The following is a 27,580-nucleotide window of genomic DNA, read 5'->3' on the forward strand; positions in this document are numbered from 1 at the left end:
GCAACAAGGCAATTTAAAATATAGTTTCTTCATGATATACGATATATAATATCTCCTGATATATCAAGTCTATTTTCATTATATACACGTGCACAAATAGTATTAACACTGAAAATATTGTGTCGGTATGGTCATGTCACAGTAAAACATTAAAGGTTCACTGAACAATGACCTCAGAAATTAAACCTGTTTAAGTTAGATTGAGGGATTAAAAAGGTTTTATTTTTAATGGTTTTATTTCATTTATTTTGTATCACTGCATGTTTTCTGTTTCAAGATTAAATTGAAATAATACTCGTGTTTTTTTTATTAAAATAACAAACAAACAAGCAAGACGTATCATTTCTCAAGTCTTGCTTCAAGTGAAGTGAAAACACTTTAATAACAGAGCGACTGACGAGGGCGGTGAATCGAGAAACACCGGCGGGAGAACGGTGCAGATGGTCAGATTAGGTCAGATTACTCTTATTCTTTCCTTCAGACAAACAGATTCGGGAGGATGGAGACGAGCGACGGGAAGCAAAAGTAAAAGAGAAACGCATTCTTCCAGCCTCAGAAGCTGCAGTGAACAGATTGCAGCAGGGGAGGGGGGGGAGAAAAAAAAAATCTGCTAAAAATACCACCTCTTCCTCTCGTTCTCACCCTCCATCTCTCCATCCCTTACTCCTCTCCAGTCCTCTCAACACACACACACACACACACACACACACACACACACACACACACACACACACACACACACACACACACACACACACGCCCCACTTGTTTTTATCAGCATACATTAACGTGACGAGTGTTCGAGCCAGCTGAACTCAGGGCGGAAGTTCAGGAGTGGGCGGAGAGTGGGTCGTTAGGTCGCCGCAGAGTGTCCAATCATTGGCGGGGAGGGCAAGGCATGGACGCCTGCGTCTCGGTGTGCATGTGCATGTGCGCGCGCGTGTTGGGTGTGCGTATGTGTGTGTGTGTGTGTGTAATCTGCGGCTCAATCTCACCTACTATTTTAAGAAACGACTCCTTCTCCCTTCACTCTCCGCCACTCTCTTTATGGGTCTTGACACTGAGAAATGCACTCTATGGTGTATTGTTGGGCTTCTCTGCTGCAACCGTACACAGGCTATCCCACCACCCTCACACACACACACACACACACGGATATATAGCCCATACATAAGCAGGCACACTCACTGGAAGGCAGTCTATTTTTAACCAGGTGTGAAGACACACAGGTGCAGATGAAAATCACTTATTCCAGGCCGTCCGCGAGTGAGTCAGTGTGTGTGTGTGCGCGTGTGCAAAGGCCAATCTACCAAGATAATTTGCATGCGTGCACGTTTCAACGACACAAGATAGGAGAATCGGGGATGGAAAAAGAGAAAGCAAGGGAGAAAAGCCATCTAATGCATGAGGACTTTCTAGGAAAACAGGAAAGCCTCTGGGTTTAGGTTTCGTCTCTCCGTCGCACTCTGCGTGCGCGAGAGGATGTTCCTCGCAAGTAATTCCCCTGTTGACGAAACAAATCTTTTATTAACACTTGTAAAACAAAAATTCTGCAAAATGTAGGCACAAAGTGTTCCATTGTGTGTGTGTGCATTCGTGTGCGTGTGGCTTCATTACAAGCAAGGCAATGGAGAAAATCTGGAAAACAGGGGATTTTTTTTCTTTTCCATTACATTATGGAGGGGAAAAAAAAAAACACATTATAAAGAAATAAAGTGGATCGTCCAAATGACAAAAAACACTAATATTCAATTTAAACCCATATTTTTAATTAGGATAGTTGCATATTTGCAGAACGCATCAAATAAGACTAAACAGCAAATGAATAACAACAACTCGGGACGTGGAAAGACTTAATTAAGTTCAGCATGATCCAACCAGATATTTCTTCTTGGGGTGAGACAAACTGTGATGGCGCCTTACTTTTCAAACACCTCGTGTGTCAAATCAATCTAAATTGAAATAGATACAATAAACTATACCCAGTTATTAGAATCATTTGTTGAACACTGTTGTCCTTTCAACACACGATAAGGCGGCGAAACACCGTGTTGGGGGTGATCTTACCCTCGGTGGAGGATCCCGACAGATCGATGACGACGTACACCTTCCCCTCCGGCTCCAAGTCAATCTGTCAGGACGGAGAGAGAGAGAGAGAGAGAGAGAGAGAGAGAGAGAGAGAGAGAGAGAGAGAGAGAGAGAGAGAGAGAGAGAGAGAGAGAGAGTAAGAGGGTAAATCGGGGAGAAATAACACAGCTGAACAGTGTATGCAGGGGTGGTGTGTGTGTGTGTGTGTGGGGGGGATCTTTTTTCCTCCAGCACAAACAAACACACCGGCACATGCAAGAGGCCATTATCGTCACAAGAATTACACTCCTCCCCAACATCTGTATCATTAACACAATTAGCACAATTACCATCTCATTACCGTGCAAACACCACTGCAGGCCCTCACGACTCGCGGCAGTACTTACTACCAAGAGTACCACTTACTACTCGTGGCGTTTCGACCAAATGTGAATCGGGCGACGAGTCCGTCTGAGCCCCCCCCCATCCCGTCGGGGGTTCCACGCGTGGCTTTTGAGAGAAACTGATATCTGCTCTAAAGAGTACGGAGTGCAACGTGCAATGACTTCTTTAAAAGTGAGCAGCCGATTAAACTCTTAATGTCTCCGTCTCCTCAGTAAAGGAGCCAGTGTGGCAGCTCCTTTATCTCTGTGCACTCTGAGAAAGAGGACTACTAAATAATGAAGCCATGTTGTAATCATCTTGTTTTTTGAAAGGTGAATTTTTTTTCTTCCTCCGTTAGATAACAGGAGCTGCGCGGTGTTCGCAGGAGCGCATCATTTTCACACGGAGACTAAGATAGGAGAATATTAACTTTCTGCATATTTCCAGACAGGAAACTCATTTCGCCTTTCGCTTTTAATGCACCTTTAATGCAAAACTCCACAACGAGCACCTTTACAAATAACCGTTTTGGCAGTTTGCCTGAAAATTCCACATTCAAGCAACTTGGTGTAAGAAAAGCTGCGTGTGTTGTGAGTTTATCTGACTTTATTTAAACTAAATAAATAAGGACAAGAACAGAGCAACACCAAAAATGTGTCAAAAAAAGGGAAAAAACTGTTCAAATTTGGTTTTTAAACGACATAGTTACGAATTAATTCAGGGTTGTTGGGAGTTTTTTTTCCAAATGCATTACGGTCAAAGAAGCCAAAAACAAGAGTTACATAAAGCTTAAGCCAGTCATTGGATAAGTGCAATGTGGTGCCGGAGATCAAACTGGAATGAAATCACAGCGAGGTTCAAGTTAATATTTGAGCTTCACCGGCGATGTGGGAGAGGTGACAGCTCTGCTTTACTATATACATTATTGATGTGTTTGTGTTCCATGCCGGCGACGTATCCTCCATCACAATCTCTACCCGGACAAATAAAATATACGAAGAACAGCCCAGAGCAGGATTCCATCGACCGGAGGGAGGGTACATTCAAGCCAGCCCTTCCAGCAAGACTGCACCTTTATCAGTTTTAAGATTTTAAGTGACAAATAAATACTCTCAAATCCCGCGTCAGAAGTGAGTCAAATCACAAAATGTTCCTGCGCTGTGAAGATTTTGCAGCCAATAAATTTGTAGCGCTGCATGTTGGAGCAGGCAACATCTCATCCAAACCTTTTTTTTTTTTTAAAGATCATCAGTAAACTCGATCTGTTGCGTGAAATGGGATTAAAAATGTATCTTTATACTAATATACTGGTTGTACTCTGAGGGATGAACAGTTGCTAGAACTTAATGTTAGCGGGAAGCAGAGACGGGGGCACTTTGACGTACAAATGGATCCATCAATAACGTGGGCATAATCTATAATTACATTACAGCTGAATATATAAACAATATGTTCACAAAATTGGAAACTACAGTGAGTTCTGCTTTGCGGTTTCGACAGAATGGAGCTAATAGGTAAAACAACAGACAAGCCGCATCAACGGAGACTTATTCAACAAATAATGACATCATCCGCCTACAATATACATGCAATTACAGAGATTAGAGGGAGTGCAACAGAGAGCGCTAGAGAGGCAGACGACACAGGAGAGAGTGCAGGAGAGAGTGAGAAAGGGAGCTTTAAATCCTTAGTTAAGCTCTGGGACAGCAGCAGATCCTCTTATGCAACAGTCAGACTCGCACACAGGCCACAACACACACACATACATACATAGACACACACACACACACACACACAGGCTTCTTTGCATCGCTGAGCATGAGACACAAAGAGCACAAGCACATACGAAGTCCATACAACACATCCACACCCACCAGCCCACCTCCCCCTTCCTCACCACATCCCCTGACAACCAGCCCCCGCGCCTGCATCCCAAGCAGAACACACGCACAGGAAATTAAAGAAACGGTATCCGACGCCGTAATGTCACATCTTATACCTGAGAATTTTTTTTTTTTTTACTTTCCTTAAAGGCACAAGGGATTAAACGACATATAAATTCCTTTAAACCCACATCGTTTCTATCTGTATAAAGTCTTTTGTATTGTTGACTTTCCAGAAATTCATTGTTATGAATGGCCGCTGAGTCTCCAACACCTCTTATGAATGAATACCCTTTTTTTGTTTTGTTTTGTTTTGTTTTCCCGAATGAAAAAGACTGGGAAAAATGCCAACTTCGCATTGTATTTAGTGCGCTCTTTCAACTGAGAGAACCTGACGCTTCCTTCTCATTTCACCACGAACGGGAGCGTTCATACAGCGACGTCCCCTCGTTGTCCCTATTATGCACAACCACCACATGGGATTTGTGACCTATAAACGCCATTGGATTCTTGATGTCTACCCTTGAAAAAAAAAAATGACGTGCTAATCCCTAAATGTAACCCCTTGCATAACAGCGCATCTCAGCAGGGATTTCAGTTAAAAAGATGGACTCGGAGTAATTTAGAATAGAGTGGAGCGAATAGCCGGCGCCATCATTGATTGAGTGCTCGGGTCCCGAGGTGGCATGCCAGTCTAAAAAAAAAAAAAAAAAAAAAAAAACAGGCAACTGTTTCCACATCAACAGTGAAAGGCCTCGAATACACACACACAATGAAAATTGTTCTTAGTAAAAGTAAAACAATGTTCAGAAATGCTCATGTAGGGGCAACAGAAACCGGCCGGTCAAATATCATGACGGTACCAGAGAAACACAAAATAATCGTTTGAGACTTCACTTTGGGCGTGAATAGAAAGAAAGTCCGGCGTAAGCAGGTCAAGTGAGGAGTGTGATGAAGGCTTGCATTAGGTAGGCGCTCGGCCCCCGGTGCTTAACCGTAACTGCTTCAGCTGTCAGGCGGCGGTAAGGGGATAAAGGAGAGGCCTGATCCACCTCGACAAGTCCGAAGACATGCTAGTTTTAGTCCCAGCTCTCCTCGCCTCACCGAGAAGGGAGGAACACGGAGCGCTCGTCACATCTCGTAGAAAAGCCGCCGTCACCTAATCACCCTGCCCTCTTTGCTATTCACTGCAGGTAAAAGCTGCTCCGTGTAACATTCTGATATCTTCAACCCACCATTAATTAGTAACGCAACAAAGTAATGAGGCACAAGTCATCTGGAAGTTCAGCTGCTACGAGCCTGAAGATGTATTATTTAAGCTTTGTATTTCAGAAGGAGAGGGATATGGTATTTTTGTTGTTTTTTTTATTAAAAAAACCCACTTGAGAATAATAGGTTATTAAAATGTGAACTTAGCCTGATTTTCCCACTTTTAAAATGAACACACATACATGACTGTATTGGTTTGAATATAAGACGGCCCTGATAAATGAAGACGAGAAAAACGCGTTGCATTTAAACAGCACTCGTTTGCATTTTCACATCGTGGTAACGGCACACAGACGCGGAAGACATTTCCCTGTTACAGTCTTACAGAGTTTCCAGGGTCTTCAGTCTGTTCCTCACACACACACACACACACACATTCTGCCTCACTGGTTCACTCCAGCTACCATCGCTCCGGTGCCACCTGCTCCATTTACAGCGTTCTGAAGCCTTTTGTACAGCTTGTTGAAAATAATGCTGTTGATATGCAGCGCTCGGTAGAACACCGGAAGCTCAATATTAGACCACAAATAGAACATAAACCCATAATATGCCGCATTTCCAGGATCTAAAATAGTGTCTATATCTACTATAATGCTTCATATTTGACAGAAATGATGTATATCTATATTTTTTCCTCCACAGAAAAGTATAAAGAACCTAATAACATGATTAATTGTTGCATAACTCGCTCTGCTTTCGCTGTAGTTATTTCTTTGGAGTTATTTCTCCAACGATCTGAAATGCCATTAATCTTTTGTTGTTCCCCGCACCGCCGACAAGTCACCGGGTCTGTCGGGACAAATCCTCCCCAGAGTCGACTGCACCTCCTCTTCCCGGGACTCCAGGCTCACCTGGCTCTACGGGAACTGGCAGGAAGCTGCGATAGCCCACCTCATAGCACCAGGTTGATCAGGGTTGAAACAAATATCAACACAGAGTGAGTCATGGTTTTTTTTCAAACCAGCTTGAGTGGCTTGAAAACAGAAACAATAATTTAAATGAATGACACAATAATTTAAGACTTGGTTTGTATCCGTTTTGAATTGTAGCTTACACACCCTGAGCATTTTTTTTTATTTTTTTATATCAATTACTTGTTTTGATGGTCGTTTCCTTAAGGTTGAGAATATTCCTGATATATACATACATTTAAAAGACTTATTTCCTGTTAAGCCACAGTCAGACAGGGCTCACCAACATGGTGTTGAATTCAGAGATTAAAGATTCTGGGCTTTCTAGTAATGAGGCCAAACTTAATCTAAATCAAGACGGAATACTGGCGGTAAATCCATCAGGTGGACAAAGGTCTGAATCGAAGTCAAACATTTACAATGAACTTACAACAATATACTTACAATAACATTGTTCTTTTGCCCAATGAATAATCAGTCAAATCGGGTTGAATTTTACTGACGTTTGGTAATTACGTGGTGATCGCTATCATTTTACTTGGTTAATTTGGGATTACAGATTCAAATAAAATGAAATATCATAATAAAGGGTTTTATGTACATCGGTGTACATGTTACATGAAGCAGAACGTGACTCTGATTTGACCCGCTGCAAGAAAAAGGTGGGGGGGAGGGGGCCGGAGGATCCAGTTCGTCTTATTAAGCTTGTTAGTCCAATTAGAACACCGACACAGCCAGGGAGAGGGTGACACACACACACACACACACACACACACACACACACACACACACACACACACACACACACACACACACACACACACACACACACACACACACACACACACACACACACACACACACACACACACACACACAGTGCATTTGCTCCTACAGTATCTCGGGATTTCAAAATGAACTTCAGAGGGAGGTTAACATTAAACACACGTACAAGTAGAACTCTCCTGGGTTTGTTCCATCTCCTCACACTTCAAGCTCAAAAATAACTTTCTAGAATAAAGCGCACGCACACCCACACCCACACACACAGACACACACACACACACACACACACACACACACACACGCGCACACACACCATATGCAGCAGTGGAGAGAAGCACTCAACCAGCAGACAGGGCACTCAAAGCTTGCATTATATCAATACTGTGGAGCTAACCCCCTCCCACTCTGCATCCATGGAGCTCACTCTCTCTCCGTCCAACCAGACGGCTCGCTCCGTCTCTCTCAGGAGCGTTTAGTCTCAGTGACAGCCTCCCACATCCATCTGTCAAATAACAAATTTCGGCTTCGAGAGAGCTCAGCCACATTCACACGATAACGTACGTGTGTGTGTGTGTGTGTGTGTGTCCCTCTCTTCTATCACACAGCAATTCGACCACACTCTCACACACAGAGAGAGAGGGGGGGGGGGGGGGGGGGCATGCTGAGTGAGACAGCGTGAGAGTCATGCATCTTTAATGTAACATCACAGACGGCTAATAACGTAAGAAGAGCTGAGCTGTGTGGTGGTGACAGAGTGAGGTGGGGGGGTGGTGGTGGTGGTGGTGGGGGTGGGGGTTCTCAGTCGGTGCTCCACTGCAACAAAGCGGTCTTTGGGCGAGCGGGCCGACAACCCTGTGGCGTAGCGAGAGGTGGAGAATGGACGCCATCCCCCCCCCCACCCCCGATCGAACCATCCAACCTGTTCGGAGATCTTAAGAGATCACACACACACACACACACACACACACACACACACACACACACGCCCACACGCACACACGCACACGACTAGTGTGTGACATCCAGATGGACTGGCAGACGGTGTGATTAGCAGCCTCTGCAGATCAGACAGTCACCGCTGTTGGATGAAAACACTTAAAGACTCTGTCCCGAGGCAACACCATTGGAGGAAAATATAAAATTCAATAATAGATTGCCTTTTTGTGTTGCCATTGCCCTTCATTAATTATTAAATGTTTTTGATCAAAAGCATCAAATGAGAGATGTTATACCTATCCTGTTATTAAATACCTGACAAAATTGCAATTACGTGTTGTTAAAACTCTTTGACCTTCTTGCCTCTACATTTATATAATGACAAACAAATCCCCCCCCCCCCCCCCCCCCCCCCCTCCCCCACTGGCGGCTCAATGAGTCTTGAATTTAAAGGTTTAAAGGCCCCGGTTCAAATCCTGGTTATGACAGGAAGAAAACTATGGCCCAAGTTACATCGACTTACTGTGGTGGTCGCAGGAAACAGACAACTTTTATCTTTTACTTTTTTAAGTTACTGAATCGAAATGACAGCAAAAATGACAATATCTAACATGGAGCCGTCCGGCTTTTCAGTCAGCCACCCTCTACATCTTTAGACAAGGTTTATGGACGGGGAGGAAACCAGAGTACAGAGACCCTAAGAAAATCCACTGATGCCCAGGGAGAACATGCAGTGTCCACACCAAGTCTGGACATGAACTGGTGAATGTCTCACTGTACCACAACCCCACTGTGCAGCCCTCCGTCATCTTTAGAGCAGCAAAATAGAAACTTTACAGGGGCCATCACAATAAGTCACTGCAATCTGCACTGCAGACTTGGCTAGTTGTCACACTGGACACACTTCCTAAAACTGGGACTCGAACCTGGATCCCCTTCACTGAAGGCCAAGACTAAACCGGTTGCACTGGATTCATCAGAACATTTAAAATCAGTTGCGGCCCCAAAGTCAGACACTCTCGTATGTATGCAAGTATGAAACGTGACCTAAGGTGAAAACTAACATCTAAATCTGTCTGGAACATGTCCTGAGAGGAAGCGCAGTGAGAGGACAAACAGAGGACGCGTCCACTGATGTCCCCAAATGCCCAAATATCCCCCCCCACCCCACCCAAACACGCACACACACACACACCAAAAGGTTGACCTGATTTGGCATCAGCTGGCCGGGCGCTACGCTTGTCTTTGTGTGCACGAGTGTGTCCATTGTCACAGTGACAACAGTTACATCTTAAATCCAGTCCGTCCCACTTAGCCAGGGGGGAGGGGGGTCGCCCGTGACGTCACCGCCGGGCAGCGAGCCGGTGAGCGAATGGAGGTCAGCAGTAAAGCACGGGACGATGCCAACGTGGCTGTGACCTCGAGGTTAATCAGAGTCTTGAACGATGAAGGTGGGAGGGCGGGGCAGAGGCTGGAGTCGATGCACTCAAAGAATAAACAAACCTAAGAGGTTGCTGAACTGTCATCGGCTCACAATAAAAACACGTATGTGCTCTACGTACGTATAAGTGGTAAAACCAACTGGTCATCCTGCAGGATGGTTGTCGGAGTTATAGCAGCACAGAAAACGTCACTAAGCAATTCTTTATGATGTAAAGTCGATCTGGGAAAGAACGTTGGTGACAGTGGGTCGATGAGCATTTTGGCATTGAGCGTTTTGCAGAATCACACATCAGAGACGAGGCCTGCAGGGTCTTTCAGAGGCGGTCTTGAGGGATCCAAGGAAAATAAGCTGGGAACTGCTGATCTGAACAAATGTTGACCAACCTATTCTCCCAGAACAGATTTCCATTATAGGACGTCTCAGTACAGATTTCATAAACATGTGTAAATCACAGTCAGACGCCATCAGGAGGCGCTTCGAACAGCAGCCACATAAACCCATTCTTTGGTTTTGTATCTCTTCAGAGAGCGCACTCCACACGGTTACATTCATTGTCAAAACCAAAAAGGTCACGGGTTCAAATCATGGCCTTCCTGTGTGGAGTTGCATGTTTCTCCAATTTTCATCCCACAGTCCAAACACATGCATGGACATTGGGCAGGATGAAGGAGTGTAGACGATGGGTGGGTCAATCAGAAGTCATTGTGCGATCAAATATGGAGCCCCTCACTGGTTTGCGCCAGAAATATTGAGTCGACTCAATTGTTCAGGGCTTTATTCATCCACAAGGCTACTGAACTGCAGCAGTAGACAGCAGTTTTAAAACAGCGCTGTGGAGAATTGAAGATCTGTTACCTTGCAAAGCTAGTTATGTTCATACTTTCATCTAAAAATGATAATAAGGTACCGTATAGATTGCTTGACAAAAGAAAAAATCGAATTGTTCCACTGAAGAAAAATGCAACCACAGAAAATTGACCATCAGAAACATAAAAGTCAAAGTGAAGAAAAAAATTTATTGAAGTTCTTTTAGTCTCGCTGTGCCGATGCCGAGTGTCACACAGTCTAATGTGGCGCCTCGGAAGCTTCTGGTAACCTCACGGCTCTCGGCCTCGTATATTTACATGGACACAGAGGTCATGTCCACGGCTCGTCTGCTGCTCTTTCATCACTCCTGCTTTTCTTCCATTTCTTTTCCACCGTCCTCAACCTGCCTTGAACCTCAAAAACAAAGTGCATACATAATGAATATACACCATAATGATAACTTTTTGAAAAGCGAATTACCTACTGCTTTATTAACCCTGCGAAGCGCATTTAGTAAAACACCTAAAAAAAAAGTATTAATTCAACCCTGAATTAATGGGAAATGTAAACGAGGATGTAAGGTTATACAAAAAAAGGATATGATTTACCCATTATGCTATATTTCTTTCTAAAGAAATGTTTTTGAAAATCCAAAATGGACTAAAATGTTACATTTGCCACCATTTAAAACATGTTTATTAGGATTTCTGTGAACAGTTATAGCATCCTGTCGACACGTCTTATACTAGAGTGTTACTTTCCTACAATATTACAGGTTATTAATCAAGAAAGTACAATGAAGAGTCTCCACCAGACACACTGGATGCATGTTTAGCAACATTTGCAATTATTAACACGTTTTCCCGTGAGTGTCAATAACTTACCACAATCAGGTTAGAGGAAATGTGATGGTTTACGGAAAATCTTCTTAAATGGATAATTTGCTTTATTTGAAATGAAACATTCACTTCAGACGGCACCATAATTATTTCCTCATAAAAAAATCCATTACTCCAATACAATCTAATCCCAAACATAAACGCAGGCCGTGAGAGATATTTGCGTACCACAACAAACTGTCCGTGTCGGTTACGCAAGCCGCGGATGAGAAATGCAAATAGAGATTTACTTTGGAGAACGGGGAAGCGATTTTTCTCGTGGATTGGGGAGCGTCTCCACCCTCCGATCGCGATATCACGGCCAACACGGGAAGTGTTTGTGGCACCAGTGGGAGCCATGCGGAACGCTCGGGATGCACAATAAATCGCTAATTTATTGTTATTACCAATATCAGCGTGCGCAAAACAACATGCCGCAGAGGACGACCCACACTGTGGCGTATTGCGTTTCCGTACACTCTGCATTCATTTTCTGCCAATTCACTCAGCAGTTAATATTTTATTAGGTTCTAATTGATTTGCAGCCTTAATTACACCACGCGTGCTGGCCAAGGGGAGGAAGTCAGAGGCACAGAAATCAAGGAAAATGTACCAAAAATATCGGTAAACGGCAATATTTAAAAAAAAAAAAAATCATATTTCACAAGATTATTGAGTCTCTATAGAACATTATCTATTGTTAATATGGTTCAGCCCTACAAAATATAAAAATAATTTCATGTAAGCCTGGTTCCTCTGTCCTGGATTAAATAACATGTTATGATCAAACTCAAATTCTCTTGTTAGGTGATTAGATAATCGTTATTCTTTGATTTCTAATTCTGAGAAATACATGTTTTTGGATAACAACCCTTGGATGTCATACTAATTACAAAGGTTAAATACCTCACTGGCTCTCATACACATATCGACGCTTGTCTGATATTGACATATCCGATTGACAGCCCATGAGTTTGTTTTCTTCAACTTGGCAATTATCAAAATATCACAAATGAACAAGGCGCATAATAAACAAAATAACTTGTCGTGTGACCGCCTCATCATAAAGCCTCCTTTACTGTTTTCACAGATCAATAATGTGGCCTGTACCTTTTCACACGAGGAGCTTATTGAAAAGCAAAAGAATCCCAAAAGTTGGAATGACTTTTTGCATTACGCAGTCACAAAATGCTCAAATAACAGAAATACCCCGACGGTGAAAGAGGAAGTGAGCCAGGCAGGTCATTAAACTTCCAACGCCTGAAATGATCATACCATTTCAACAGAATATGGATTTGTTTTCAACATAATGCGATCAGTTTTGAAAATGCAGATTTCAATTAACGTTATTGTTCCATATTTATCCGAGCGAGATCCAATAATGTAATAACCTTGTGTAACTAAATATTTGAATTTGAATCTTTCGAAATTGACCAAAATGGGTGAGGTTAAGACAAGAGAAATTAATTTGTCAAACACATCAGTTCAGGGCCCAACAAGCAGCCCAATTTAATCTTTGGTGGGCGGGACTGGTAAAAGAGTGACATAATAACCTTTAAATTTAAACTTGTTCTAGTTGTGGCGCAGAGTATACGTGATGAAAATGTCTATTTTTGCAAAATCTAAATAATTACCATCAAAAATAACTACAATCTCAACATAAAATCAATTTTACTAAGAACCTCCGGCTGAAAAAACAGTGAAACATCCCCCAAAAAAGCTTCTCCTAGAGCTGTTGCATTGTGGATGTTTATACAAACTCACCCTGACGGCACGGCTTTCAGACTAGTTGGATATGAGGTAGTTACTCATTTTTTATTTTATTTTATTTTCACACAACATATTTGGAGTCAATATCCAGCAGCGAGTGACTTGTTTTATGGGTCAAAGTGTGTGCAATGATTGACATTATGTTGTTTCAGGAGGTATGTAAGAAGTGGACACTGTTACATTGTGACTTTGACCTTCTTACCTTTAAAAAAAAAGAAAAGAAAAAAAGGCATAAATAACTTGTCTAATCCTATCCGAGGCTCGAGTTACTGAGCCCAGCAGACGGGGTTGTTCTGTTCTGTCCATCTACAAAAAATTAAAAAAAATTAAAAATCATGCTGGTGAGTAAAAGGAGATTTCCTGTTTCAGAGAAACTTGTCTGCACGTAAACACTGTTTGAAGGCCTCACATTTAAATGATAATGACTTCTTAAAGAGCCGTTCCAATTGTTTGGGGTTTTGTTTCTTTCTTACCCTCTCCACTCTTACACCCACCCCTCTGTGGGTGAGAGGCTGTCATGGTCGCCATGGGGATGGGCTCCGCAGAGCATCTCAATTACTGAGTGGGACAATTAATAAGCATCAAAGCCTGGTTAATATTTCACCGGCGGGTGCAGAGCGGGAACCTGCGCTCAGGTCCACAGGAGAGGTGGCGGAAGACAAAAGAGAACAGGAGGCAGCGGCGGTGGCCAGACAAGAGAGAGACGAGATGAAAGAGAGAGAGAGGAGGGGAGAGGGGAGGAGAGGAGAGGAGAGGCTGGGCTCCCGTTTGAACAGCAGGAAGATGACTTTAGGCTCAAGTCTCACTGTGACTCCTCTCTTTAGTGTCTTACACCACGCTGAGCCACATTAACATCATCGTGTCATTAATTGAGACGCACAGTGTGACTGGCAGGTCAGCGGAGATCAGACTTGGGAGGACGGCGGCACCGTTTTAAAACGACGCGTCCTTCTCATTGTCAGAAATTGCAGCCGAGACGAACGGACGGCGGCGGCGGCGGCGGAGCAGGAGAGGAAATCCTCAGAGACGTTTACGTGGATGGACTGAAGGACGGCTGGTGTGACAGTTAGAGGCAGGCCGAAAGACGAAGACGACGTCGCGACAGAAACATTTCGCAATCACCAAATTACATTCCCGCTCTGGAGGCCGCCACTGTCGCTGTGGGCGATCGAGGTGCAAAATGGCATTTTTGAAAAGTGTGTGTGTGTGTGTGGGCAATAAAACAGCTGTATGGAAGATGAATGGATGAATGGAATTAGTCATCAGCAGTCAGAAGGTTTAGGGACTTGACTCCTGGTCCGGGGGCTTTCTCTGAGGAGTTCAGACCATTACATCGTTTTTGTGGGACTTTTCGTTTAACTTGATCGGAAACAATATTGATCGACCTGCTGGAACTTGTTTTTCAGAAAGGAGTGGGTCGATCCAAACATTTCTGCATTCAGCAATCGCCTTAAAATGTGTCACTTCCTTCTCAACCATTGTAAATCAGTACAATCAAAGACTCCCAGCGGACAAAAACCTGTTTTTAAGATGACTGTGCTCTGTCACATACAACCAGCCACTCTCACCGTGAGTTCAAGTAACATTGTCTTAATTAATCTTGGGCTGAGCGACGCGTTCAGCTGTTGTGCTCCGCGTCTCCGTCCGAGGTTAGATGAACACCGTCGACTCCGTAAAGCTGTGACTGTTAGTAACAGACGTCACTACTGAGCTTTCTAACGTGATCTATGCCCTCAAAAGTATTTGTTGAGTGTTTGGGTTGTTTTTTTTTAAAAACAACTTTAAAAAAAATGTCTTTTCCCTCTCAAACTTCCTCGTGCTTCGCTTAAAGTGGCATAATGGGCCTGAACATACTTGAGCAAAAACACAGAATAAACAGAACGCTTATGAGGCTCGTGGGAATGTATTTGCTCAATCGACTGAAGTAATGGACAGACCGGTCTCTGGACGAAGATGACGACGGCGGTAAATGAAAAGTCTGGCCGTGGTTAGAATGGTAAACAACACGAAGGAGTCACGTAGGTTCATTCATACGATGATCCAATCTCGCCGTTGCTAAAATGTCTCGCAGAAATTCAAACCAGACTCTCGTGAGTCAGGAGATGAGTTACGGTGATTCATGTTCTTAGGGCTGTTGATGGATTTCGCTGATGTCCATGTTTATTATCAGAGCTCTAAATAGCAGCTCATTTAGCAATTAGTCGACCAACTGTGGCAGAAATCTGCTAAATATTTTGTCGTCATCCAACCCCAACCCAAATTTTGGAAACATTTGCTTGTTTTAGCCGCAATAGCAAGAGATTACCGGATCATTATTGTACTTGGACCATACTGCAACCTGTTGATAGAATCTACAACACAATGTTATTTAAAAAAAAAAAGAAGAAGCTGTTTTTGCATCCACACCCAAGATCCAGAAATCATGGTGGGGTCTGAAGATTAGTTTTCTTTGCACATGTTTAAAAAAAAAACAACAAACAAGTTCTGGGATAGAAAACAGACCTAAAAACTGCCTTTTCTAATTAATCTCCTGCTTTGTGAGAATCAAGGACAATATAAAGCACTAGGGGGGAAAAAACCCAAAGCAACACATAAACATCCACGACAACAGAAACAAAAGCCACATAAATAACCTATGAAGTGCACTGTTCCCATAAAAGTCAAATCATTGAGGAGAGAGCGAGAAACTGTCGGGTTTTAGCACGTCAGAGTTTGGATTGTTGGTCGAAAACTGGTCAAAAGTGTGCGAGACGCCATTGGATGGACTTCAGATGAAAGTGGGACCCGGGTTCAAATCACAAGGGATGCGCTGCATTTCCCTCCCTCTGTGATGTCATCACAAATACAAAAAAACTGTTTCGATTTGTTTGTTAGATAGAGGAAAAACCTTGTGGTGAATCAAGACTGGTTCAAGTCGACAGGCACTGCTCAGTTTCTGCCCATTTGTCAAACGTGAAATTCGAATCACAACACTGAACAATGACGGTGCACATTGCGGATGTTCAGCACTTCGACTCCGAATAGCGAAGTCAAAATTAGAAGGGGGGGGCGAGAAAGAAAATGTCCCCGTTTCAAATCAGACTTCTTTTGAAAGTAGAATAAAGTGATCCTTTCCACCATTGGATGGGAGAAGCGTCGGCAGGAAGCAGATGAAAGAGGCGCTGGTGGTTCACAAGTTGGGCAGGAAGAAGGAAATAAAAAGAGGAGGAGGAGGAGGAGGAGGAGGAAGAATTCTCAGCTGGAGAGGCGAGGATGAGGGAGACGCGGGAGGCAGAGGCGGTGAGTAATGGGAGTCGCGGCGGGAGAAGGATGGAGGGGAAGTGGAGGGGACCGCGTCGCTCTGAGGCAGATGTATCGGCGGGCCGGCTGGAAGGTCGATGGGATGTGGTCAATCAACAGAGTGATCCATACGCTCTGACCTTACTTTGCACGGCGGCGGGATGAGGTGCATGTGCGCACCTATTTATAAATCCCTACATATGGCGAAATAATGCAGGTTATGCAACTGCATATGAATTAAAACGACCTCTCGACCAATCACAGAGCCTCACTTTGTAAAATTCGGCCTTTAATTTTAAGCAATAACGACTTTAAATTAATGTTTTAAAAAAAAAAAACCCTCTGGAGACATTATATGAGATTAATTCCCCACACTGAACATTTTGTTGTCTTCTCTCTTTTTTTTTTTTTCTTTTTTTTTAAACATTACATCACGGTCAGATGTTAATCCAGCTGAGAGCTCGGCCTGTATTAAATACTGTGACATTTAAGAAAGAACAAAAATGCCATTTACCAAAATAAAAAATAAAAAAAAAACAGAAACGGGGACAATGGCTGCAGTCATTTATCACAATGTTTTGAATGTCTGACAGTGAATGTTTATTATGTGCTGTAAGATACAATATGGAGCCGTGAGAGTGGAACGCAAGCGTCACAGTCATTTTGGACTCATACCTGCTGGTACTCGTCAAGATTATTGAAAAAATACAGTAACAGTAGGGTATTATTGGAGGTATTCCACAGTAATGTGAATATAACAGCCGTAAGACCGAATGTAACCGTTAGTGAAGTCTGGTCAGTTCATTAATCTACATTATTTTACTGATCTGCTGGTTTCATTTAAATTCTACAGACTGAAGTTGGAATAATTTAACTGTTGATTGTTTTCCTTATATGTCCATTCGCTGCTTCGGTTCAAAATACCTTAAAAAAGTTGTGTTTCTCCAAAGACTAGCAAAAATATGTAATATTCAATGTTATTCGAGTTCAAAATTGACTCCAAACAATGTGATATTGTCAAGTTGCGGAAAAGTGAAATCTTCTGAGTCATAGATTTGTCCTGAAACTGCGCCACTGAGTCTTTCCTTGAACCTAAAGACAAAAATGAGCACAAACCGTGACCAAGATCACATGTTGAGAGTGGAGGGAGAAACAAACAGCTCTTTATGTGCGCACATACTGTACATAGATTAACATGCAGACAAACGAAGCCCCAATGCAAAGACAGGACAACATGGCAAAAAACGTCTAAATTTGCACACAAAAAAAAAATTTAACTGTCGTTTAAAGTAAGTCTATTTGGGCCTCATTTATTCCAGTCCAGAAAAGACACAGAACTAAAAAAAAAGGTTGAACTTGAGAAGCCCACATCAGATAAAACGCAAGTTCAAGCAGCTCCTGTCACAAATAGAGCAGAAAGAGTTTTGGAATGGAAAGTCAACTTTCTCCTTATAGCTGAAGAAGACACTCTTCAAATAAAAAATATCAAATGAGCTGAGGTGGCAGTAAAAGCCACCCGTTATCTCTTTCCATGTTCAGTCACAAACGCCGCTACAACCCCCGCCGAGTCTTCAAAACAAATGACCTGAAATCGAGGCAAGATTAAGTAACTGTGATGAGGATCAAACTTGTGCTTGAGACCAGATTGTCAGCGCCGCGGAAAATGTCATACTTACTATCAAAGGGCCAAGTTGTTTCCGAGTATGTGCACCACATGGATAATTAGGAATTGTGGCTCAAATGAATGGTAATAGTGTCACGCGGGCTGAAGAGATGGGTGATGTGGGCCACATGTGGATCATGTCAGTTCATTCCGTCTGCGTTACACTGATGCGAGCGTTGCACTCTGACAGGCTGCAGCGAATTAAAACCCACTGAAACCGGCATGGCAGCTGAAGAGACGATGAGGCTGGTGTCAAATTACTGATGTTGTATTCCAGCTCGGTCCAACTTTATGAACTGTAAAAACACTGGTACAATGCTTTTTTTTTTTTTTTTTGATTCAGATTCAGGGGATGGAATCGACGAGTGGTAAAAAGATATCTGCAGTGGACGAAAGCAAATCAAAACAGCACATTTCCGCTCTTGAGCAAGGCACCGGGATCCCTTAAGCGAAACGGATGAACTTGAACCAGGGATCGAGGGTAGGAAAACACACTGCTCACAGACTCCTCACCAAACCATGTTTGTCTCCAAGAATATTGCCTGGTATTGAATTTCCTGTGACATGCTCATGACCCCACTGCTTCCATGACCCCCCCCCCCCCCCCCCCCAAATACAGAATCAGACAACACACACATACCCAGTCCTCGTAGTGCCGGGTCCCATTCTGCAGCAGGTCCTCCAGCTGGATGGTGCAGTTGGCCACAAAGTCATCGTACCCGATGGGGGCGTCGTGGAAAACGGACAGTTCCAGGCTCCTTCCCTCGCGGACCTCGGTGCAGAACTCCTGGTGCCAGGCCGGACTGTTGGTCTTGGTCCTGGTGGCGGTCTGGCCCAGCCGGGTGTGGTCCAGGTTCAGGGCCAGGTAGGGGTCCAGCAGGAAGGAGCCGCTCTTCCCCACGGCGTGACGCAGGGCCCACGGGGTGGGCTTCAAGTCCACCGCCTCACACACTCGCACCTTCAACAGGCCACTGAACACGGGCATGTCTGCAGGGGTGTGTAGGGGTGTGTGTGTGTGTGCTTGTGTGTGTGTGTGTGTGTGTGTGTGTGTGTGTCTAGGCTGTCCCTGTACACTAGAGTGTTTCCTTCCAACGAAGGGGTCACTGCTCAGTCCTGCTACATCCCATAATGCCGCTGGCTCCTTGGACTCTTCAGGCTAGTGCAGCCATATCGGAACACGGTGTTATCCGCGCGCAGCTCGCGCTCACTTCAGCCGAGCCGCTGGAGGACCTCTGGCGGGGCTGAAAAGCGCAGTAATAAGGCAGACCCGCAGCCTTCGAGGGGTCGCTGGATGACCACCCTCCCTGTCGAGCGGGGCGGCTGCCTCCCTTGTTTGTTTACGGTCGGTCCCGTGCGCCACGCAAAAAAAAAAAAACCTTGTTTGTTTACGGTCGGTCCCGTGCGCCACGCAAAAAAAAAAAAAAAAGAAAGACAGAAAGAAAGAAAGAAAAAAAAAACCCGATTCGGCGGAAACAGGCCAATAGACACGGGTAGCGAGGGAGGGGTGGGGTGGGGGGGGCTGCAGGTAGACACGCTCACGTTCACGTGAAGCCCCCGGAGCTTCTCCCGCAGTCTCTCGTGCGTGTCTCTCCCGGGTCAGGGTGGGAGAGAGCGCGAGCAGCCGCGCCTAGCCATCCGGGATTGGTGCTCTGTTTCCAGCCAGTCGCGGCTCCGCTCGCTCCTCTCCGGGATTATCTCCTCGCTTACAAACCTCACGACGCCGCGATATCTGCGGCCGCTGGGGGGGGAAATCAATGCCCCCTTCTGCCCCCCCTAACGCAGTCTTTTTTCCTGGGGGTGGGGGCTCACGAGCACCCCGAATACATCACAGAGCTGCGCTCCCGTTTTTTTTTTTCTTTCCTCCTGTCGGTCCTTGCGCGCGCCCCTCGTTTCCCGTCCCCCTCGCTCCTGAATCCGCGAGTGAGCGCGAGCTGCAGGAAATGCGCAAAACGCGTCACACGCGCCGACGGGCTCATGCGCCGGATGAGAGAGAGAGAGAGAGAGAGAGAGAGAGAGAGAGAGAGAGAGAGAGAGAGCGAGAGAGAGTATGGTTATTATTGTGAAAATGGTTCCATGAGATGTGATACAAACTGTGAAAAGTGTCTTTCTTCAAAGTGAAAAAATACTTGTTTTTAAACAGTAAATTCATGTGTTTGTCTGTTTGGTTTTTTTAAACGATGGCAACTTTCAAATACATTAACTGGCATTTGATGGATTTAAACCCTGAAAATAATTGCAGATCTGGTCGCTTTGATAGAGGTCAGGTAAGAGTGCTTATGCAAAAAAATATGAAAATGTTGCTTTGCAATGATTTACCTTTACCTTCGCCAACAAACGTTGGGGACCAACGAAGAAGGTGATTGATTTGTATATATTTTACCAACTTTGCGCAAAAACTACTCACCCAAATAGCATGAAATTTTCAGGGATGATTTGGCATCATCCAAGGACCAATCGATAAGATTAGATTAGACTTTATCAGCTAATCCTTTCCGAAAAGTGGCGGACTTGGCTGATTTATCTCCCAGGGCACTCGTGAAGAATGGTCTTCTTTGCGCACGTGGTGACTGTACCAGTCATATTTTAATCATGTTTAGCATGTAGTGTTGCTACTGTATGATCCCCGGAGCTCGTTAGCCTGTTGGAGGGCGGGATAACGTGATGCACCTGAATGCATCGCTCAAAGCAGTCAGCTATGAAGCACTGATTTGTTTTCAGAAATACATTTATCTGAACTGTTTCAGTAAAAATAAAAGAAAGATCGTGTCCGAGTCACGATGTTGGTCTGGTTTTAACTGCAGGAGCTGACAGCTGTTTGCGTGGACAGGGGACGGAGTCACAAGACCCTATCTGAGCCGTGGTGTTGGCGAAGGTATGCGCTCTACCGAGTGACCATTCTAGTTTTATGTGTGTATACACTTATATATACATATATATGAGTAGTCAAAGTTAGAAAAGAGAGGATCCGTTCATTAGAGGTCTCCCAGCAGCCCAAACTTAGAGCAGTTTAACTCGAAAGCGGTCCAGTGACCTGAATCAGACCAAACAGGAAGCTTATTAGATAGGAAGGTTATCGGCCTCATCTTGAAAGTCGAGACAAGGAAAGAAGCTTCTCTTTCAAAACAGAGACCTTGAGTGTGACACTATTACTCATCGAATTATTTCTTTAACCTTTCAATTTGTGTCTGCCAGCAAAAATAGTGCTTCAACGTCACCACAAATTGATCATTGCTAAGCAACACAAAGCTTTTTCTGCACACATTCTGGCTCATTGTGACTCCTTCAAATATCATTCAAGCGTTTTAATGTTTCGGTGCTCCTGAAAAATTCTAATGTGGTGTGTGAGTGATGGGATGTAACTGAAAATACTGGAGATAATAGTAAAGGGAGCCAGACACTCATGTAACTTCACTCGGCACAGTCGCTTTCATGTTGTCGTGAGATCTGGTGCATTCGTGTGACAAAAGGTTTACAGTCCAATATCAGTGTGTGTGTGTGTGTGTGTGTGTGTGTGTGTGTGTGTGTGTGTGTGTGTGTGTGTGTGTGTGTGTGTGTGTGTGTGTGTGTGTGTGTGTGTCCGTGCAAAAAGCCTCACTGATTGACTGCCTCTGGTGGAAGTTTGGCCATGGCTCACACACACACACACACTTCAGGCCTGCGGGTGATTTCCATCCTCCCTTAAAAACATCTCTCTCTCTCTCTCTGTCTCTCTCTCTCTCTCTCTCTCTCTCTCTCTCGCACACGCACGTTTGCATATGTTTTTGGTAAAATGTGTTCAAATTCATCTCAAAATAACAGCAGAAATATCTATAGTTAAAACATGATAGAGAAGATGTAGCTCATCAATTAATGGAAAATATCATAAAATATTATTAAAGACTTACCTCTGACAATGAAATTATGGGTAAATTTCATTGCCAGTAAATGTAAGTAAAATGTAAGTAAGTATTTGACAGTTACAAGTTTGGAAAGTCTTGTTAGTCAGACTGGAGCCTTCAAGACAAAACGCAACCAACAATTTTTTTTCATAAGTTGGTCACAAACATAATTCACTCAAACTGTGTAATTCAAATTGTATTAATTAAAATTATAAATCAATACACATTCGAGGCCGCAACTTTCAAAACTATTTATTTATTTATTTTAACTTTGTAGGTATATTTTGTCTTAAAATTGACAAATTATGTTGTCATCACTTGCATAGGCCAACACATAGGCAAAATTCTCAATATTTTGTATAGTTAATTTCTCTGAGCCCTGTGATGGATTTGAATACGAATCTCAGGAGGAACCATATATTTATACCAGGGGGTGGAAGTATTGTTTTTTTGGGGGGTGCGTATTTTTTCATACTTAATTACACTTTATAAGTACCGCACTTTGTTAGTTTTGAAATACGTCACTTCATTAATCATAATATTGAAAACAGAAAATAATCTATTTTTGCTTGAGTGAATGTTTCTTACCTGAACTGTCACCATGTCCTTCTTTCCCAGTCAAAAAGAAATCAAAGAAAAAGACAGTAAACGCTGATGCTTTATCGCTGCACCATCAGCTCAGGTCTGCAGCGTCATCTGCTGGTAAGTGGACGTAACGCCTGAGCGATGACGCAACCACGTCGTGACGTCACGGTGCGCTGCATTCAGGTACTCCTCGGAGATTGTACATATTTAATTTCAGCACGGTTTACAGCAGATTAACTTGTTTATTTAATTAGAATATATTAAATGTTGCCTACTAAGTTTCACACCCAGAACAGTCTATTGCTTTAATATCAATGCAATAGAACAAAGGGGGAAAAAAATCCAATCATTATTGAATTGTCTCTGATCTTTAAAATGATTCAGTTGTTATATATCAGACCTGTCTATTACCACTGGGTGGCGCTGTTGTGTGTCCTTACTTGGACGCGCGTTGTCCGGAGCATGAAAAACGTCAATCAGTGTCAATTAAAGAAAAATCAAGGGATGTATCAGTCCGGTTAAATACATCTTGGTAATCAATGAAAGAAGCCAGACGCTGCATAGAAGTAAGTCATGAACTCATTGTAGTTTGTGTGTGTCAGTCATCTAAATACACCCGAGTCACTATTGAATCGTTTTAAATGGGAGTGCTGCTTTTATTTATTGCATTATGTGTAAATGTGATTGTTTTTATTTATAAATATGGAGAGATTATTCACCCAACAATAACGCTCAGAACTCTTTTAATGGGTTCTCAATAAAATATTCAAAGTTAAAAGCGTATTTCAAGAACTTAATTTCACCCCAAATAAGCTCTAAAATCACAATAATTGAAGAATAAATACCATTTGAAGGATTTCCACGTCATACGTTCTGTTTGTAAGTGTGAAACTCACTATATATTGAAAGTGTGCGAGAGAGAATGTGAGCGGTTTCAAAGTATTTCCTACTCTTAATTGCTTAAAATTACGATTCAGATTTGCCTGCTTTAATGTATTTCTTTTGTTTCTTTGCAAATAATTGTGATTTCCCTTGTGTCTGAATGATGCTCTATAGTTTTGACTTGCCTATAAGTGCTTGGAATTGTCTCTAAAATAGAATAAATGTCTTATCAGATTTCTGCAAGCAGTTATAACATCCTCAAACACATCTCATATAGCCTAATATTTGATCAGCATATCTAAGAAAAGTGGCTAAACATTTGTTTTGTGCTGGAATTGGATGTGGCGTCACAGACTTTTATATTTTCTAGATAAATGTATCAAGTATTTAAGTATTTAAGTCTCCTTTTGATTGGTTGCCCTGAGATGGACTGGTGTCTGGGTGTATCACGCCATCACCCATAGGCAGCATGGCGTCAGCAGCCTGTGATCCTGATTCATATAGGAGGAGCCTTTGTAAAGATTTCACACCCCAATCTGGTCTGTGGTTGTCCGTCCGTAGACTCACCATTGTTAGTTGGGAAGAAACAGAAAGAAAACAGTGTTGCTATGGTCACTCGCTCAATGAAGGACAAATCTGTTCACATTTACAATTGTCACATTTGATGATAGTTCTTTTAAGCTCGAGAGTATCATATAAAGTTTGAAGTGTCAGGATACATTTTCCTGTTGACTTCTTTGCATTAGTATACGGAATTTGTCAGTCACAACAGGGGAAAAAAAGTTTTTACTAGATTTTCTGATAACTTTTACTAAAAAGTAACTGGCCATCACAAAATCCCTGTAGGAATGACTTGACCCGAACAAGAATGAATTGTAAGAGGACAAAATCGCTATCAACTCAGTATTGATTACACAAACCCACATGGACACACTTTCCTCGGAGGGATGTTGAAGAGAAGTAGGGGGGTCTTTAAAAAGTAACTAACAGCCATATATTAAATACTTTTATTTATATAAAATACTAAAACATTTATTCAGCATCTTGTAGAACATAACAAACAACATAAAAGGGTAAAGACTGCACAGTGAACTTAAAAAAAAAAATGGGGAAAGATTGTAAATGTACAAAAAGCCAGAAAGGAAGTATTCAGTGGTATTGATTGTCTACAGCAGTGGACGTACAGAAGTTCCCGGAGGACTTTGGAGAACAACTATTTCATTCAAAAGATGAGACATAATGGATGAAGATAGGAGTGATTTCCTCACTGGCAAGATTGGGGTGGATAAAGGTTGTTCTTTGAGGAGGAGGATGGGGGGGGGGGGGGGGGGGGGGGGGGTCCCAGGGTTAGAGTCCAACAGAGATCCGCGCTTTGATGCCTATTTAATTGGACCGATCGTCACCATTCAATGGGAAATGTACAAATAAAAAGGTGGATTTGATTCAAAAGCTGCACCCAGAAACCACCAGCAGGAAAAAATACCCCAAAATAAATATCAGGAAACAAAAGAGGGGGAGCTGCTTGTATATTTCCCGCCTGGTGGATGACTGTGTTTGATTCCCTGAACTTTTCTCTCTCTCCTTCTTTTTTTGTAATCAAAACCCTGATCGTCGATTGTCTACAAATATCAATTCCCTGATGAAGGATCAAGGGTCCAACAAGGTCCATTTCATAGATTAAAAGGTCTCAGACATCCAAGTCAGAGTCACTGTCCGTAATTGAGAGGAGAGTTTCACCATCGGCGCGCTCTGCGCTCCCGGCTGGACTGCAGTCCCCTCCGCTCAGTGCGCGCACCCCGTCCGAACACATCCGATGGTGCTGCAACCTGAAAAAAGGACCAACAGGAGATGTTGTAAGAAAATCATACGAGTTGACTTAAAGAGAAATAAACTTATTTTGAACTTCCCCGAAAACACTATACGACGCATAATAAATGGTCTCTGTTACGGTCAACTGGAGCTTGGCGAGCTACTTTCAGCCATTCATAATCGTTTTGCCTTTCGCAGCAGGATGACTGACCTACACACTGACCCCGAAGCAAATTGTGGAAAGTGAAAAGGGAGAAATTATCGACCAGGTGAAAATCCTGGAAGGAAAACAAAAACCTCTAAGCTGAAAGGCTGTGCGCTTTTACGCATGAATGGTCCTTTAACGCTCAGCTTCTGTTGTCTGTGACCAAAACCTGCCTCAATTTAAAATGTATATAGTTTACATTAGTTGAAGTAAAGGCTTGGACGTACACCAGGGGATGGAGTTTGTTATGGACAATATCCTCTTGGATCCTATAAACTTTCTATCAAACTTTTTGGCGCTTCAAGTCTGCGGCACTGACCTGTTCTTGGCTGCTGCCGCCCGGTCTCTCTGCCTCCGGTTTTTAAACCAGTTCCCAACTTGTGTGGGTGTCAGTCCGGTGGCGTGTGCCAGCTCTCTCTTCTTCCCCGGGTTGGGGTAGGGGTCCTGCAGGTACCACTCTCTCAGCAGCCCCCGGGTGCGCTCTTTGAAGCAATGCGTCTTCTGCTCGCCGTCCCAGATGGTCCTCGGTAACGGGAACTTCTTCCTGACTCGGTACTTGTCCACGGGTCCGAGCGGCCTCCCTCGGAGTTTCTCTGCTTCCCGGTAGTGCGCCTCCAGCCACATCGCCTGCAGTTTCCCGTGCGAGGCGCGCGTAAAGCGGTGCGTCTCCAGGATGTGATAAAGCTCACGGAAACTTCCCGTATGATAGGCCACGACGGCGCGAGCCCGCTGCACGGACTCGTGCTCAGAGATGGAGTCGCGGCCGTCCGCGGTCACCGGGAGCGACCAGAGGAAGCGGGCCAGCCGCTCGATGTCCCCGGTCTCCTCCAGAGTCTCGCACACGCTGGCGATCTGCGCGGCGGAGAAACACAGTCCCGGGAGGGCGAGAGGGGGGCCGGCGGTGGGAGAGCTCTCCGGGGACCGCGAGCGAGACACGGCCGGGGGTCCATCCGCAAAGTGAGGCAGGAGGAGACGGGATGCGGAGAAAAAGTCGAGCGGTGACCTGAAAACCATCTGGAATACAGGGTGAAGCCGGAGTGGAGACGAGATGCGCTTCGGGAGCAGTGTGACAGGAATGTGCAGGGGTCTGGCTCTTTAGCCCACCTGGGAGTCAGGGAGGGACACTCACACTGAGTCCTCATTGGACACCCGGACTGATGCTGGGTTGTCATGACAGCGCTGTCAATCAAGAGGATTTATATGCTTCTTTTTATGTAAAGGCTTTAACCACATCTCCCCTTAACAATGTGCAGTTTTTTTCCTCCCCCCAATATTATCCAATATTGTCTTTGGACATCATTACAATGAGTGGGACGGATAAGGAGAGTCGGACAGCAATAATAGCATATAACCAAATACTAACGTTTGAAATCCATATAACCACTTGAAAAGATATATATTATATGTTTGATCAGTGCTGCTTTCAGCATTAAAATGCTTTGTGTCACCTTGAAGATGAAGACACCCTCCAGGTCATTTCCCTCAGGTGTAACAGACACAGTATATGAGTGCAAACTGTTTCAAAATGACAAAAGAAGGCCAGAATAGAATAGAATAGAATAGAATACAATAGAATAGAACAGTTCTTTATTGTCACTCTGAAAACCATGTTAAAAGACAGCATTGACAGCAATGAAATGTGGTTACGTCATCTTCTGTGGCAGCAATAAATAGCTACACAAGAATACACAAGAATACCGATTTTTCAAAATGGGTCGTTACTCAGTTTAACTTTGATCAAAGCAGCTGATGGTAACGGTTTCTTCACTGAAGCTGCAAGAGTTGACAAATGTCGGAGTTTCATCAATAATGACTTAATACCCAAGACCTCTTATTTCCTTTTCAAAAGATATAAATTTGTCCGATGTTAAAGTTTGAATTTATAGTGTTTGATATAAAGTCCACAGAGATTGTCAACTACATGTTTTGTCTGACATGAGTTGGATCCTGATCTGTGAGTTTTTAGTTAAATGGGTGAATCAAAACAGCTGTATTACATGTCCATCATCATCTCTCAAAAAAAAAATTGTATCAATAAATTAACCAATCCATTCTTACTTTTGTACTTGACCACATGTCAGAAACTGTATTAACTGTATATAAGATGTGATTACTTTAGCCACTGCAGCCTTTAAGCAGGGAAA

General features: G+C 43.5%; 2 protein-coding genes across 2 annotated transcripts in view; both read right to left on the reverse strand.

The window, feature by feature from the left end:
- The window catches only part of prkcea (protein kinase C, epsilon a), a 33,754-nt gene extending 14,427 nt beyond the window's left edge, over positions 1-19,327 (reverse strand). The window contains exons 1-2 of the mRNA XM_080517344.1: positions 18,718-19,327; positions 2,068-2,131 (exon numbers count right to left, since the gene is read on the reverse strand). Coding sequence (XP_080373470.1) covers positions 2,068-2,131; positions 18,718-19,062 — 409 coding nt within the window. The 5' untranslated portion in view covers positions 19,063-19,327. The remainder of the gene's footprint in view (positions 1-2,067; positions 2,132-18,717) is intronic.
- A 5,782-nt stretch (positions 19,328-25,109) lies between these two features.
- On the reverse strand, positions 25,110-26,578 carry six3b (SIX homeobox 3b; the record flags this gene model as incomplete). The annotated part of the gene is made up of 3 exons (XM_080517353.1): positions 25,110-25,248; positions 25,756-26,439; positions 26,541-26,578. 3 exons carry the CDS (start codon positions 26,576-26,578, stop codon positions 25,110-25,112), a joined length of 861 nt encoding a protein of 286 aa, XP_080373479.1.
- Between the last annotated feature and the right edge of the window lie 1,002 nt (positions 26,579-27,580).

The sequence above is a fragment of the Blennius ocellaris genome (genome assembly GCF_963422515.1).
Source record: "Blennius ocellaris genome assembly, chromosome: 21".
In the NCBI taxonomy this organism is placed as follows: domain Eukaryota; kingdom Metazoa; phylum Chordata; class Actinopteri; order Blenniiformes; family Blenniidae; genus Blennius; species Blennius ocellaris.